Source organism: Mustela nigripes, chromosome 2 (assembly GCF_022355385.1).
Source record: "Mustela nigripes isolate SB6536 chromosome 2, MUSNIG.SB6536, whole genome shotgun sequence".
Lineage (NCBI taxonomy): Eukaryota > Metazoa > Chordata > Mammalia > Carnivora > Mustelidae > Mustela > Mustela nigripes.
In genome coordinates this window covers 8,796,063-8,810,162 of record NC_081558.1, presented here as the reverse complement: position 1 = coordinate 8,810,162, position 14,100 = coordinate 8,796,063, and the positions used below count along the sequence as shown (strand labels likewise).

The 14,100-nt window shown below is 55.5% G+C and overlaps 2 protein-coding genes across 2 annotated transcripts in view; both read left to right on the top strand.

Annotated features, from left to right (window-relative positions):
- Positions 1-55: 55 nt before the first annotated feature.
- Positions 56-1,467, top strand: WDR83OS (WD repeat domain 83 opposite strand). The gene is made up of 4 exons (XM_059389108.1): positions 56-163; positions 280-385; positions 903-1,000; positions 1,096-1,467. The coding sequence occupies exons 1-4, from the start codon at positions 114-116 to the stop codon at positions 1,160-1,162; spliced, it is 321 nt and encodes a 106-aa protein (XP_059245091.1). The 5' UTR covers positions 56-113; the 3' UTR covers positions 1,163-1,467.
- An 812-nt stretch (positions 1,468-2,279) lies between these two features.
- The window catches only part of MAN2B1 (mannosidase alpha class 2B member 1), a 16,011-nt gene continuing 4,190 nt past the window's right edge, over positions 2,280-14,100 (top strand). Inside the window, exons 1-16 of the mRNA XM_059389100.1 lie at positions 2,280-2,459; positions 3,180-3,282; positions 3,464-3,637; positions 4,002-4,195; positions 4,851-4,983; positions 5,228-5,373; positions 6,447-6,563; positions 9,720-9,802; positions 9,885-10,005; positions 10,084-10,162; positions 10,349-10,458; positions 10,738-10,845; positions 11,166-11,282; positions 12,528-12,701; positions 13,761-13,858; positions 13,944-14,061. Of these exons, the coding sequence (XP_059245083.1) occupies positions 2,295-2,459; positions 3,180-3,282; positions 3,464-3,637; positions 4,002-4,195; positions 4,851-4,983; positions 5,228-5,373; positions 6,447-6,563; positions 9,720-9,802; positions 9,885-10,005; positions 10,084-10,162; positions 10,349-10,458; positions 10,738-10,845; positions 11,166-11,282; positions 12,528-12,701; positions 13,761-13,858; positions 13,944-14,061 (2,040 nt within the window). The 5' untranslated portion in view covers positions 2,280-2,294. The remainder of the gene's footprint in view (positions 2,460-3,179; positions 3,283-3,463; positions 3,638-4,001; positions 4,196-4,850; positions 4,984-5,227; positions 5,374-6,446; positions 6,564-9,719; positions 9,803-9,884; positions 10,006-10,083; positions 10,163-10,348; positions 10,459-10,737; positions 10,846-11,165; positions 11,283-12,527; positions 12,702-13,760; positions 13,859-13,943; positions 14,062-14,100) is intronic.

Below are 14,100 nucleotides of genomic sequence, written 5' to 3'. Positions count from 1 at the left end.
GCCCCTGGGAACGGAAGCTCGCAGCCTGTGGGTGTCACTGTAAAAGCCACCCTGCTTTTCCGCACCGGAAGCTGCGACTCCCTCAGCGGAAGAGGCTCGACCTCGGACCCGCCATGTCCACTAACAATATGTCGGATCCACGAAGGCCGAACAAAGTGCTGAGGTGAGGACCCCAACATCACGGGAACAGGGCTCGGGTTGTGGTGCGAGGTCCAGGGAAGCGCTTGTCCACTTCGGGGGCGGGACTTTGAGTGTCTCTGACCCTTGAGCCTACCGCAGGTACAAGCCCCCGCCGAGCGAGTGTAACCCGGCCTTGGACGACCCGACGCCGGACTACATGAACCTGCTCGGCATGATCTTCAGCATGTGCGGCCTTATGCTCAAGGTGGGCGGCGCCGAGTTTCCTTCGGCGTAGCTCCGGCTGGCCACGAAGCCCGTGGTGGGAGCGGATTCGGAATGAAGCCGGGCTGGCGCTGACGGGGCGGGGCCTGGGCCTGGCCGGGGGCGGGGCTGCGGTGTTGCTAGGCGGAGAGAGCCAGAGCGGGAGGGGAAGCCGGGTTCAGGGTGGGTACCGGGGAGGTCGGCTTGATTTTAAAGTAATTTGGAGGGGACTCGTGGAGAAAGGATGGGGTTCTTAGTATCACGAGTCATGTCAAAGGCTACTCTTCTTAGGCCTGAGGGCATGTGGTGCTGTCAAGAAACGCAGGCCAAGAGGGTAGAACGAGAAACTGGGTACCTGGAGTACACCAGGGGGAATGGGACTGAGGGATTCTTGGGGACAAGATCCAGGTTGCATCGGGTGGAAACAGTGCGTTGGCACCCGTTTCTGGGAATGCCCCTATGGTGGCTCATTGGTGTGCCTGTCACTGACCGAATACCCCCATCCTCCTGCCTTTCCCCAGCTGAAGTGGTGCGCTTGGGTCGCTGTCTACTGCTCCTTCATCAGCTTTGCCAACTCCCGGAGCTCTGAGGACACTAAACAGATGATGAGTAGCTTCATGTGAGTCTAGGCTTAGAGAAGGAGGACTTTTGAGTAAGTGGGGAGAGGGGGACCCAAGCCTACCCTTCTGGACTGACACCTCTCTCCCCCCTCAGGCTGTCCATCTCTGCCGTGGTGATGTCATATCTGCAGAACCCTCAGCCCATGACGCCCCCCTGGTGATGTCAGCCAAGGACTACTCTGTACACCTTCCCCCAGGCCTGGCCCCTGGTTATTCAGCCCCTGCCCTCAGCTGCTGTCCTGGGCTTCCCTGAATGAGGTAGTCTCAGGGCTCGAAGCTGGATGGAGGGAACCTGACCCTTTCCCTGGGATTCCACTTCTGCTGGGCAGAGGAGAATTTCCTAGGCCTCCCCCACCTGCCTGCTTCCCCATCCTGCCTGCTGCTGGGGGAGATGCTGTCCATGTTTCTACGTGTATCCACTCGTTTCTTTTGTTGAAACCAGTTAATAATAAAGTTTTGCATTCTGGCTGTGTTTTGGGAACCTCTCCTGTGGATTGTGGGTGCTTTTCCTGGTGGGGGAGGGGCTCCAGCCTGGAGCCTTCTGGTCGTGGTGGTTCACTTGCTTCTTTCACAAGCCTTGTGACTTCAGTCAGCTGCCCGAGGCAGAGCAGTGATCCCTGTCCTCTGGCAACTCAGCAGATGGGCTCTGCTGACCTGAGGAATGTGGGCTTTCATTTTCTTATCAGACAAATCGGATAATACCAGTGAACTGGATGGACTAATAGGGATTGGGAAAAGCATGAAAGACTGAGTCCTCCCCCACCTGTCACTGCTCACCTGAGTCCCATGGGTATTTCTTCCAATTAGGCTGTATACCTCCCATCCTTAGTACCCCAGGGGGTTAGTTCCTCTATGTGTAATCCTCATAGAACAGAACAGGACCACCATTAGCCCCTGCTCCTAGCCAAGCTAGGTCCTTCCAAGACCCTAGGCCTGAAGACCGACGGGACATCGTAGGATCCCAAGCACACATCCTCCCCTTCTAAGCAAACTATACCCGGAGGAAAATTTGAAGCCTTTTCGTCCACGGGACAAAGGGCCACTCGGAGATATTAAAGGCTCCCCTGGCTAAACCAGCAACCAAGGGTGGACACGCCCAACGCCTCCCCACACTCCTAGTGTCCCCAGGGGCTAGCCGAGGGCTCAGTTCCTTGACGCGCAAGGCTGCATCCTGGCCCCGCCCCCGCCAGCAGCGATTGGCTAGGTAGGGTTCTGGGGGCGGGGTGTTTGCCCTGCCTTTGCAGGGCCCGGGAAGCCCCTGGAGGTGGCGGCTGCGGCGGCGGCGGCGGAGCCATGGGCGCCGACGCGCGGCCTTCGGGGGTCCGCGCCGGCGGTGGCGGCCGGGGCGCGGCAGGGCCCAAGACGAGCTCCCGCGCGCTGCAGCCACCGTTCCCGCCTCTCTCCTTCCTCTTTTTGTTGTTGGTGGCGGCGCCCAGCGCTCGGGCCGCGGGATACGAGGTGAGCGCGGCCCGGGAGCGGAAGCGTACACAAGCTGGAGCGAAGACCCCCGAGTAGGGTCCGGGGCTGTGGGTGGGTGTGTTCTGTGGGTGCCTAGTGAATGGTTGTTAATATGACAGTGTGCTCTGAAGGCATGCTTTGCGTCACTGGAAAGGTCTGGCTGTGTGAGTCTGAGAATAGGGCTCTCGGTTCCTGCTTCCTTCCTTCTGTGAGTGGGCTTGCCGGGAGTTTGCATGCATGCACTTAACTGTGTGATCGGGCAGATGTGTGTTTGTGGCGGCGGGGGGATGGCTTGAGAGCTGGGACCCTGAAGTCGGCCTGCCTGCAGTTCCAGTCAGGCTCCCTGACTTCCTGGCCCCGTGACTTGGGGCAAGTTCCTTAACCACTCTGATCCTCAGTGCTCTCATCTGAAAATGAGATAATACTGCCCCCACCCCCAGCTGCTTGCCACTTGCAAATACCTAATAAACGTTTGCTACTACTGTTACGATTAACCCAGGGTGTGAATGAGAGCTGCCGTAAGGGGTCGTGTCCAGTGGGAGTTGTATCTGTTTGCCCAACTCTGCGGCTTCCTCCCTGCAACAGCCTCGCGGGGTTTCTCTGGGTCACTCGCCTCTAGATCAAGACCTATGTTGTGCCTCCACCCCACCCCCGACCCCAGCCTGCTTCTTAACCCCGGTGTAACTGATAGGATGTGTGTTATTTGGGGTCCCTGTGCAGACATGCCCCGTGGTGCATCCGGACATGCTCAACGTGCACCTGGTGGCCCACACGCATGACGATGTGGGCTGGCTCAAGACTGTGGACCAGTACTTTTATGGCAGTGAGTAGAGCAGGGGGATTTCCCCTTGGGGCAGTGGTCCCATGGTCCCCCATGGTCCCTTTGAGCCTTCAGATCCTTTGTGGGTCCTGGACATTGGGAGGGGGGACGTTGCCCAGCTTGGGCTCCTGTGTCTAAGAATGTCCCCCCTTGGCTCATGTGTCCCTGACCCCTGTGTCCACAGTCCAGAATGACGTCCAGCACGCGGGGGTACAGTACATTCTAGACTCAGTCATCTCTTCCCTGCTGGTGGAGCCCACCCGTCGATTCATCTATGTGGAGATTGCCTTCTTCTCCCGTTGGTGGCACCAGCAGACAAATGCAACACAGGAAGTTGTGCGGGAGCTGGTCCGCCAGGGTGAGCCTGCCTGAAGGAAGTGCAAAGAGGAAGCTCAGCTCGCTTCTGTTTCTGACCCTCCAGCTTTTGAGATTTTGTCATGTCCCCTGCAGTCTGCATGTGCATGTGGCTCTGCCTTCCTGGAATGTCCCTTTATCTGTAGAACTCCTATACATCCCTCAGGGCCCCACCTCCAGGGGAGCCTCAGGGAAGCCTGCCACGTAGGGGGCCCTCTGTTCCATATCTGGCTACACTGGCCTGGGAATGACCCCTCTTCTCCTTCCCGGCCTGGGTTTGCAGGCGGGCCTTCATTTCTCCTGCATTGCCACCCCTGGCCCCAGTCCTGGCCCTGACAGTCCACCCAGATTTTCCCTTCCTGGCACAGGACGCCTGGAGTTTGCCAACGGTGGCTGGGTGATGAACGATGAGGCAGCCACCCACTACGGAGCCATCATAGACCAGATGACACTTGGGTTGCGCTTCCTGGAAAACACGTTTGGCAAAGATGGACGCCCCCGTGTGGCCTGGCACATTGACCCCTTCGGTCACTCTCGGGAGCAGGCCTCGCTGTTTGCACAGGTGATTGCCCAGCTTCGCTCCTAGCTCCTCCCTTGGCCACTCAAGCCCCGCCTTTCCCTGCAAGCTCACTTGGACCAGGCCCTGGCCCCTGGCCCTCTGGCCACTTGAGGCCCTGCCCCTTGGGTGAGCTGTGAATCCCATTAGTAGCCCCTTTCCGCTCTGCCTCTGCCCAGGCTGACCCCACTCCAGCTGGCTCTTCCCGGGTCCCACACCTGCCTCTCATCGGAGCTCTGGCCCCACCCCATTTGCTATGATCCCCAGTCCTCTCTGGAGCCAGGTGGGAGGTGGAGGCCTGCCCTGCTCTTCAACAAGCTCCATAGTCTTCGCCATGATGGCGTCCCCTTTCCATTCTCTGATCCCTTCCATTCTCAGGTGGCTTAAGGGGGAAAGTCTTGGGTCAGGCCCTTTCTGAGCTAGGGAAGGTGGAGGTTTGCTCTAGCGTCGCACCCACCCCTCCCAGCCCTCCCTCAGTGTCACCGGACCCTTCCCCGGCTTCAGAATGAGCTGAAACCCTTTCTGGTTTCAGACCTGCTTTCTCTAACTGTGCTCCGACCCTCCCCTCCCATGGCGAGGGGACTGGTGGTTGGTGGGGAGAGGACTGGACTCCCACTTCTCCTGCCCTCTGATCCCAGGCCTCATCCCTCCCCACCTCCAGATGGGCTTTGACGGTTTCTTCTTCGGGCGTCTGGATTATCAAGATAAGGGCCTACGGAAGAAGAAGCAGGAGATGGAGCAGGTTTGGCGGGCTAGCGCCAGCCTGAAGCCCCCAGTGGCTGACCTCTTTACCAGTAAGGGGGTGGCATGGGGGCAGGGCTGACCCCAGGGGCATGGGACCTGGGAGCATGCTCAGAGGGCCCTGGGTTTGCTCTTATACTCTTGTCCTTTTCCTGAAACTCTTAATAATTTATGAACAAGAACCCAGCATTTGCACTTTGCAGGGGGCCCTGCAAATTCTGAGGCCCCTCCTGGGTGGGGTGTGGCAGGTTTGAGCCCATGGCAGGTCCAGGGTGCTGAGCCCGGTGTGGTATGCAGGTGTGCTCCCCAATATGTACAACCCACCGGAGAAACTGTGCTGGGACACGCTGTGTGCTGACAAGCCCTTTGTGGAGGACCCACGCAGCCCCGAGTACAATGCCAAGGAGTTGGTCGATTACTTCCTACAGTTGGCCACTGCCCAGGTAAGCCTACTGTGCAGAGCCCGTGAGAATCGTGTTCATGATGCACTGGGCCCTTTCACGGCACAGGCATTCCCTGACACCTCCTCATCGCCCTTGGAGGAAGGTATCATTCCATTCACCGTTGCCAGGCTCCCCTCCCAGATTTGTGTGCATTTCTGGTTAGAAGACTACAGACACCCTTTGCTGCCCCAAATGCTCACCAAGGTCGTGAGACAGCATGGCACAGTGACTCAGTGCCCTCATCTGGGCCCCATAAGAGTACTCAACAGCGTGAGGCTATTTTCACGTGTGTCCCTGTGCTCCCCCGTGACCCAATTCCCCTCCCCCCTCCACTCCTCTGTGTACACCACACTTGGTTTTTTCTGTTTGTTTGTCTTGTTTTTTAAAAGATTTTATTTATTTGACACAGAGAGAGGGAGAGATCACAAGTAGGCAGAGAGGCAGGCAGAAAGAGAGGGAAGCAGGTTCCCGGCTGAGCAGAGCACCTGACACGGAGCTCAATCCCAGAACCCTGAGACTATGACCTGAGCTGAAGGCAGAGGCTTAACCCACTGAGCTACCCAGATGCCCCCACACTTGTTTTTTAAAAGTTTATTTACTTATTTGTTAAAGATTTTATTTGGGAGAGAGAGAGAGCAAGAGCATGGGTGCACACAAGCAGGGGTGCAGGGGCAGAGGGAGAGGGAGAAGCAGATTCCCCGCTGAGCAGGGAACCCATTGCAGGGCCCGATCCCAGGATCCTGGGATCATGACCTGAGCTGAAGGCAGACACCTAACTGACTGAGCCACCCAGGCGTCCCAAGACTTATTTATCTTAGAGAGAGAGCTTGAGGGTGTGGGGGGAGGGGCAGAGGGAGAGAGAACCCTCAAGCCGACTCCCAGCTGAGTGTGGAGCCCAATGAGGGGCTTGATCCCAGGACCCTGAGATCATGACCTGAGCCAAAACCAAGAGTCAGATGCTCAACTGGCTGAGCACTGCACACCCACAGACTTGGGCATTTATACCACGAAGGTGTGGTCACAGGGGTGGTCCAGGACACCCCGGCCTGAGGAATTCTCCATCCCCACTACAGGGCCAGTACTACCGCACCAATCACACCATAATGACCATGGGCTCAGACTTCCAGTATGAGAATGCCAACATGTGGTTCAAGAACCTTGACCGGCTCATCCAGCTGGTCAACGCCCAGGTAGGAGTGCCAGCTCGTGGAATGAGTGTGCTTGGACCCTTGCCCTTTGGGTCACATGCATCCCAGGGCGCGCTCTCTTAGTTTCCTTTTACTACTCTAACAAATGACCAACAAATGTAGTGGCTGGAAACAACAGAAATATATCATCTTATGGTTTTATAGGCCAGAAGTCGGACACAGTTCTCAGTGGATTATAAATCAAGATGTCGGCAGGGCTGGGTTCCTGCCTGAGGTTCTTGGGGAAAATGTCCTTGCCGTGTCCAACTTCTAGAAGCCTTTTGCATTCCTTGACTCATGCCTCCCTGTCCCTGTCTTGCCAGCCAGCCATGCAGCAGCTCTCCGCCTGAGTCTATCATCACATCTCTTTCACTCCCTCTTTCCTTTTCTGTTTTTCTTAAAAAAAAAAAAAAATTATTTATTTGGAGAGAGAGAGAGTGTGCAGGCCAGCATGAGGAGGGGCAGAGGGAGAGAGAGAATCTCAATCTCAAGCAGACTCCTCACTAATAAGCACGAGCCAGATGCGGGGCTCCATCTCAAGTTGCTGAGATCATGACCTGAGCGGAAATCAAGGATTGGACGCTTAACTGACTAAGCCACCCAGGCGCACCTTCTCTTCCACTTTTAAAGACTCAATTTATCTATTTATTTGACAGAGAGATCACAAGTAGGCAGAGAGGCAGGCAGAGAGAGAGGAGGAAGCAGGCTTCCTGCCGAGCAGAGAGCCCGATGTGGGGCTCGATCCCAGGACCCTGGGACCACGACCCGAGCTGAAGGCAGAGGCTTTCACCGACTGAGCCACCCAGGCGCCCCCACTTTTAAAGACTTGTGATTACATTGGCTCTGCAGATCATCCAGGATAAGCTGTTTTAAGGTCAGCTGGTCAGGAACCTGAACTCCATTTGCAACCTTAATTTCCCTTTGCCCTGTAACCTACCAGGTTCTGGGCACCAGGACTCAGACATCCTTGGGCCTCTCAAATCTGAAATGTCCTTCCCTTCAGTTCCATCCTCAGGGCTGTCCGCTGGCGGTCTCCACGTCCTCACCCTCCACTTACCCCGGCACCACTCTTTCACCCAAAACACCCTTAGGGACATCACCGAGGCCTTCCCAAAGACATTTCCCAGTCCTCCCCGTGACCCGGAGGAGCCCTGGACACCTTGAGCACTTTCTTCTGTGAATACCATGGTCCCGAGCTGCCACAGGTTTTCTCCTGCCCCGACCGCTCCTTTGCCTACCGCATTCTGGTGGAAGTACAGTCCTGTACGTCAAGTCTGCAGCTTGCCACTTAGTGGCTCTGTGACCCTGAGAAATCCTCAGCACTCCGCCTTAATTTTCCAATCTAGAAAATGGGCACAATGGTGGCTCCCACCTGATAAGGCTGTTGGGGTTTAATGAGTTCGTTTACACAGATCCGCAGAACAGGGCCAGATCAATAGTCAATATTACGGCGTTTGCTTATGACTGTTATTTGGGGCCAAACACCTTCTGCTTCTCCTTTAACATGCAAGCTGTAATGTTTCCTCCTCCAGGAAGCCTTCACCAAACGCAGGTGGAGCTCTTGCCTTTTCCTCTGTGCACACAGTCCCCGCAGAAACCTACAAGGTCACATCCAGGCTGATAATAACAAATTGTCCATTCAGTATCTCTCCTCCACTTGGCTGTGGATTCCAGGAGAGTGGGGCTGGGCTCTGCTTCTAGATTGTGCCTGAAATCGTGAGCATATTGAAGAAGCAAGTGGTTGGTTGTAGAGCGACTCCTGTGTGTGTGTGTGTGTAACTGTGTATGTGACTTGTGTGTGCAGGGGTAGACCTGTGGCTGTACATAAAGGCATGTAGTCCTATTCACTTCCCTTCCTTCACTCAAGTGTTTAGTGAGCACCTACAGGGTACCAGGCACTGGCTTCACGACACAAGCAGAACAAACATCTTTTTCTTCAGGGAGGAGTTCACCTTCTTGTTCCTTCATCTCCCGCAGCTGAAGGACTCTGTTCATTCCAACAATGGTGTCGTTGAGCAATAATGTGACAGTCGTGAGAAATGATGACTGCAGCCCTATAACGTCATTAGTTTTTCCATCAAAAAAATTTTTAAAAAGATTTTATTTATTTATTTGACAGACAGATCACAATTAGGCAGAGAGGCAGGCAGAGAGAGGGGGAAGCAGGCTCCCCGCTGAGCAGAGAGCCTGATGTGGGCCTTGATCCCAGGACCCTGAGATCATGACCTGAGCTGAAGGCAGAGTCTTAACCCACTGGGCCAGCCAGGCGCCCCTCCACCAAAAAATTTTTTTTAATTTTTAAAAAAGATTTTTCTTTATTTATTCAACAGACAGAGATCACAAGTAGGCAGAGAGGCAGGCAGAGAGAGAGAGAGAGAGAGAGAGAGAGAAGCAGGCTCCCCCCTGAGCAGAGAGTCCGATGAGGGGCTCGATCCCAGGACCCTGAGATCATGACCTGAGCTGAAGGCAGAGGCTTAACCCACTGAGCCACCCAGGCGCCCCTTTATTTATTTATTTAGAGAGAGGGATGAGCACAGGAGGGACAGAGGGAGAAGGAGAGAGAATCTCAGGCAGACTCTGTGCTGACTGCAGAGCCTTAGGCGGGGCCCATCTCATGAGCCTGAGATCACGAACTGAGCCCCAATCAGGAGTCCCACGCTTCACCAACTGAGCCACCCAGGTAACCCCGCCAAATATTTTAAAAATAAAATTGGAATGATAAAAAGGTTTAGTAAAAATTTCAGGTTTAGGGGCACCTGGGTGACTCAGTCGTTGATCCCAGGCTCCTGGGATTGGCCCCGCGTGGGGCTCCCTGTTTGGTGGGGAGCCTGCTTCTCCCTCTCCTACTACCCCTGCTTTTCTTCCCTCTCTCACGCCCTCTCTCTTTCTCTGTCAGATAAATAAATAAAATCTTTTTAAAAAAATCAGGTTTATTCTAGCATCTGTGAAATCCTTTCCATGGTGGTAATACTGAGCTGCTGCCCAAATCCAGTCTCCCACTGGGCCATTGGTGTGCACTCAAAATGTATACCAGAGAATCTGAACCCACTGCATGATGAAGGTGCGCACATGTGTGTGAGGATGTGTGTGCACACCTGTGGGCCCCCTGGGAAGGTGTGGACTCCCGAGGGCTCACACACGGACACCTCCGCCCAGCAGCAGGCCAACGGGAGCCGCGTCAATGTTCTCTACTCCACTCCCGCCTGTTACCTCTGGGAGCTGAACAAGGCCAACCTCACCTGGTATTTGGGGGAAATGGGAGCTTGGGGGGGTTGGCCCGCTCTTTGGGGCGTGACCCTGCCCTCAACGCCTCTGCCACTGCAGGTCTGTAAAGCAGGATGACTTCTTTCCCTACGCCGACGGCCCCTACAAGTTCTGGACTGGCTACTTTTCCAGCCGGCCAGCCCTCAAACGCTACGAGCGCCTCAGCTACAACTTTCTGCAGGTGAGTGGGTCCTGGGCTCAAGGAGCGCCCGGGGGTCCCAACAGGGCCGGGGCCCTAATACAGCCCCTCTGCCCCCAGGTGTGCAACCAGCTGGAGGCACTGGCGGGTCCAGCGGCCAACGTGGGACCCTATGGCTCAGGAGACAGTGCACCCCTCAGTAGGTGTTGAGACGATGAGGGGATGGGGTGTGTCCAAAGCTGGGCACAGACCCTTGGCAACCCCATTGAGCCCTTTCATAAAGCTCCTCGCGACCCCGCCCTCCCACACGTAATCTTTCCCGTCTCCTTGGGGTCTGGACTGAGAGTCCCGTGGAGACCCCACCCGGTTTACCGTCTGCCTGCAGATGAGGCGATGGCGGTGCTCCAGCATCACGACGCGGTCAGCGGCACCTCCCGGCAGCACGTGGCCGATGACTACGCGCGCCAGCTTGCGGCAGGCTGGGGGCCCTGCGAGGTGCGTGGGGTGGGGTTGGGGAAGGAGTGAGACCCGGGAGAGGCTGGTATTGAATGAAAGGGCAGAGACAGGAAGAGGCGTGGTCAAAGCAGTGGGTGGAGTCCAAGCTGCCTTTTGGGGCGGGGCCTGGGAGGAGAGAGGCGGAGACAAGAAATGGGGTGGAGCCTAGAAGCACTCATGGGCGGGGACAGGCAAGGGCTGGGGTCCGGAAGGGGGCAGAGGGAAGACCTGGGTGGGAGTCCAGAGCTGACCCATGGACCCTTATGCTCCCTCCTACAGGTTCTCCTGAGCAATGCGCTGGCGCGGCTCAGCGGCTCCAAGGAGGACTTCACTTACTGCCGCAACCTCAACATCAGTGTCTGTCCGCTCAGCCAGACTTCGAAGAGCGTGAGCCGGGCTCAGGCTGGAGGGGCGGGCAGGGAGGCAGGTGGGTGGGACAGCACTAGAAACTGAGGACTGTGGGGGCGGGGCCAAGAGGGGGCGGGGCCAGGAGGAGGCGGGGCTCGGACTGTGAGGGTCTCTTGAGGTACCTGCTGGTTGTGAAATTGATTGGGAGGATCGGCCTGCTGGGGGCCAGTGTAGCTGGGGTAGGAGAGACCAAAGCACCCCATGAGGTCTTGGAGCACCCAGGGACATGACCGCGTGTGGTGGGTGGGTTTCAAGAAGGCCTGCTGTGACCCATGCCCCATCTGGCCCTCCCGCATCAGTTCCAAGTGATCATTTATAACCCCTTGGGGCGGAAAGTGGATTGGATGGTGCGGCTGCCAGTCAGCGAACACTTTTTCGACGTGAGGGACCCGAATGGCACAGTTGTGCCCAGCGATGTAAGTCCTTTCAACAAGTATTTCTCCTATGAGTACCACCCCGCCATGAGTACCGCCTGCGTTGTAACCTCCTCCTGGGGATTTCACCCTCCTGCCTTACCCCATCCCATGGCAACATATCCCTCCATGGGTATCTCTTCCCATGGACACCGCCCTCTCTCTCGGGTAACTCTTTTTAGTGAATATCTTCCCCTCCATCAATAGCTTGTGCCTCGTACTTTCTTTTGCTGCCCCTTAACATCATAGCCTCTTGGAAACATCCGCTCCCCGCATTCCCCTCACCCCCCTGCCCTGCCTCTCAGGCAATCTCTCCCTTTTTAATGTCTCCTCATGAATTTTTTTTTTAAAGATTTTATTTATTTATTTGACAGACAGAGATCACAAGTAGGCAGAGAAGCAGGCAGAGAGAGATGAGGAAGCAGGCTACCCGCTGAGCAGAGAGCCCGATGCGGGGCTCGATCCCAGGACCCTGGGATCATGACCTGAGCCGAAGGCAGAGGCTTTAACCCACTGAGCCACCCAGGCGCCCCTCCTCATGAATTTTTAAAAAATATTTTATTTTGGGGGAGCCTAGGTGGCTCAGTGGGTTAAGCCTCTGCCTTCCACTCAGGTCATGATCTCAGGGTCCTGGGATCGAGCCCCGCATAGGGCTCTCTGCTCAGCAGGGAAACTGCTTCCCCCCCTCTCTCTGCTTGCCTCTGTGCCTACTTATGATCTGTCAAATAAATAAAATCTTTAAAAATTTTTTAATTTTTTAAGATTTTTTTCACTAATTTCCACATCCAGTGTGGGGCTCCAGCTTACAACACTGAGACTGAGGGACCTGCCCTACCAACTTATCCAGCCAGGCACCCCAAATTTTTTTTAAGGCACCCCAAATTTTTAAAAAAAATTTTTAGCTTATTTCCCTTGTCCTGGAAGGCCTCTACCTATGACTCTCTTCCTCCCCTAGAACCTGCCTTTCCCTCATTCCCCTGCTTCAAGGATTTCCTTCCCTACTTCCTCCCTCACTTCCCCTTCTCCCACAGTCTCTGCACCCCAAAGTGTTTTCCCCCCACACTTTATGAATCTTCTCTGCAATCTTGAACTCAGAATTTGACACTCCGTCCTCCCTGGCCAACACCTGTATTTCTTCTCCCCATCTGGGGCTCATTCCCCTCCTGAAGTTTGACATGGCCCTTTAGGTACAGCTCAGTATGTGGACTCACAGCCTCTTGACTCAGTTTCCCTCCTCCCTTACCCAAGGTGGTGATAAATCCTAGCTCAGACAATTCGGAGCTGCTATTCTCGGCCTCAGTGCCTGCCCTGGGCTTCAGCGTCTACTCAGTAACCCAGGTGCCTGGCCAAAGCCTCCACGCCCACAACCGCCACCCCAGATCCCAGAAGTCCTGGTCGCGTGACTTGGCCATCCAGAATGAGGTGAGACTCCCTTCAGATGCCCCTCCCTTCCCCCGTGACAAATTTGAGGTGTCGTGGACTCTGGATCAGTGGGTCTTGGGTTCATGGTCTAGTCACCAGTGCCCCATTACGTGTCCTCTGGTACTGACCACCTCCCTTTGAGCCTCAGTGGCCTTTCCTGGGTCTGTGAGGACCTAGTGTAGTTATGGGTGACACTGGACTGATAAGTAAGGGCTGACGGTGGTAGGGGTTTGCGAATTAAATGAGATGGGTCAGAGACCCGAGGGAGGGAACCATGTGGCCATGTGGCAGGGAGAAGGATCCAGGCGGACAGGGAGCAGCAGAAGCAAGAGGCCTCAGGCAGGAGGGTGGGGAGTGTCCCAGGAACCCCCTGAGGCTAAAGGGGGCAGGTATTGGGTGACAGGTCAGATTCCGCAGGACTTGAGGGACAAGTCTTGGGCTTTACTTCGAAGGAGCCACGTCAGAAGCAGGGCTGCATTAAGACTGTAATGGGCCCTAGCTTTTTTTTTTTTTTTTTTTGCCTTTTTGGGTCTCTTTTTTGGTCAGAAAAAATAAAAAGGTGACAATTGTATTTCATGAGCAGGCAGCTGTAGAAGACAAGTATAAAATGTTCATTTTTATTGCATTTACATTTTCTTCTGATTCTAAAAAAAAAATTAAAATTTACATATTTCTGTTGGCCCCTAAAAGTCCGCTGGGTGGTGGCACTATGATTCCTTAATCAGATGCCCCAGTCAGCCCCGAGTCAGCCCAGGGGCCCAAGCTGACCGGCTGGGATGGTATTTTGGGTATCACTTGCGCCCTCTGGTGGCCGTGGTGGGAGGAACTGACTGGGGGAGGGAGCCTGGAAGGGGTTCCCTGCACTAGTCCCAGAAGGTCATGGAAATGGTGAGAAGTGGTCAGATTGAGGAGGAGGTGGAAGGTAGAGCTGTTAGGGTTTGTTAATAGGGCTGGGGGGAGGGGGCGGGGAGCTTCTGGGCTTCCTCCTGAGCCCCAGGAAGGAGAAGCTGCCCTTGGATGAGATGCTTATTAACCTCTGGCTGTCCCTTTTCTATCCAGCACCTCCGGGCTAGGTTTGACCCTGACACAGGACTCTTGGTGGAATTGGAGAACCTGGACCAGAACCTCCTGCTGCCTGTTCGCCAAGCCTTCTACTGGTGAGGGAGGGACCACCAGGCCAGGGAGGGGGGGTGCGAGTAGAGCTGGGGTCACTTACCTGACTCTCCTCTGCCCCGGCCCCAGGTACAACGCCAGCGTAGGCAACAGCCTCAGCAGCCAGGCCTCAGGCGCCTACATCTTCAGACCCGACCGCCAGAAACCGTTGATCGTGAGCCACTGGGCTCAAACGCGCGTGGTGAAGGTCTGGGGCCTTGAATGATGAGTGGGTGTGGGGGAGGTG

Excerpts from the sequence above, each read along its gene's own strand:
- WDR83OS (XM_059389108.1), top strand. The coding sequence starts at position 114 with ATGTCCACTAACAATATGTCGGATCCACGAAGGCCGAACAAAGTGCTG. Across the intron at positions 164-279 it reads AGGCCGAACAAAGTGCTGAG|GTACAAGCCCCCGCCGAGCG; the intron begins GTGAGGACCCCA and ends AGCCTACCGCAG. Across the intron at positions 386-902 it reads TGTGCGGCCTTATGCTCAAG|CTGAAGTGGTGCGCTTGGGT; the intron begins GTGGGCGGCGCC and ends GCCTTTCCCCAG.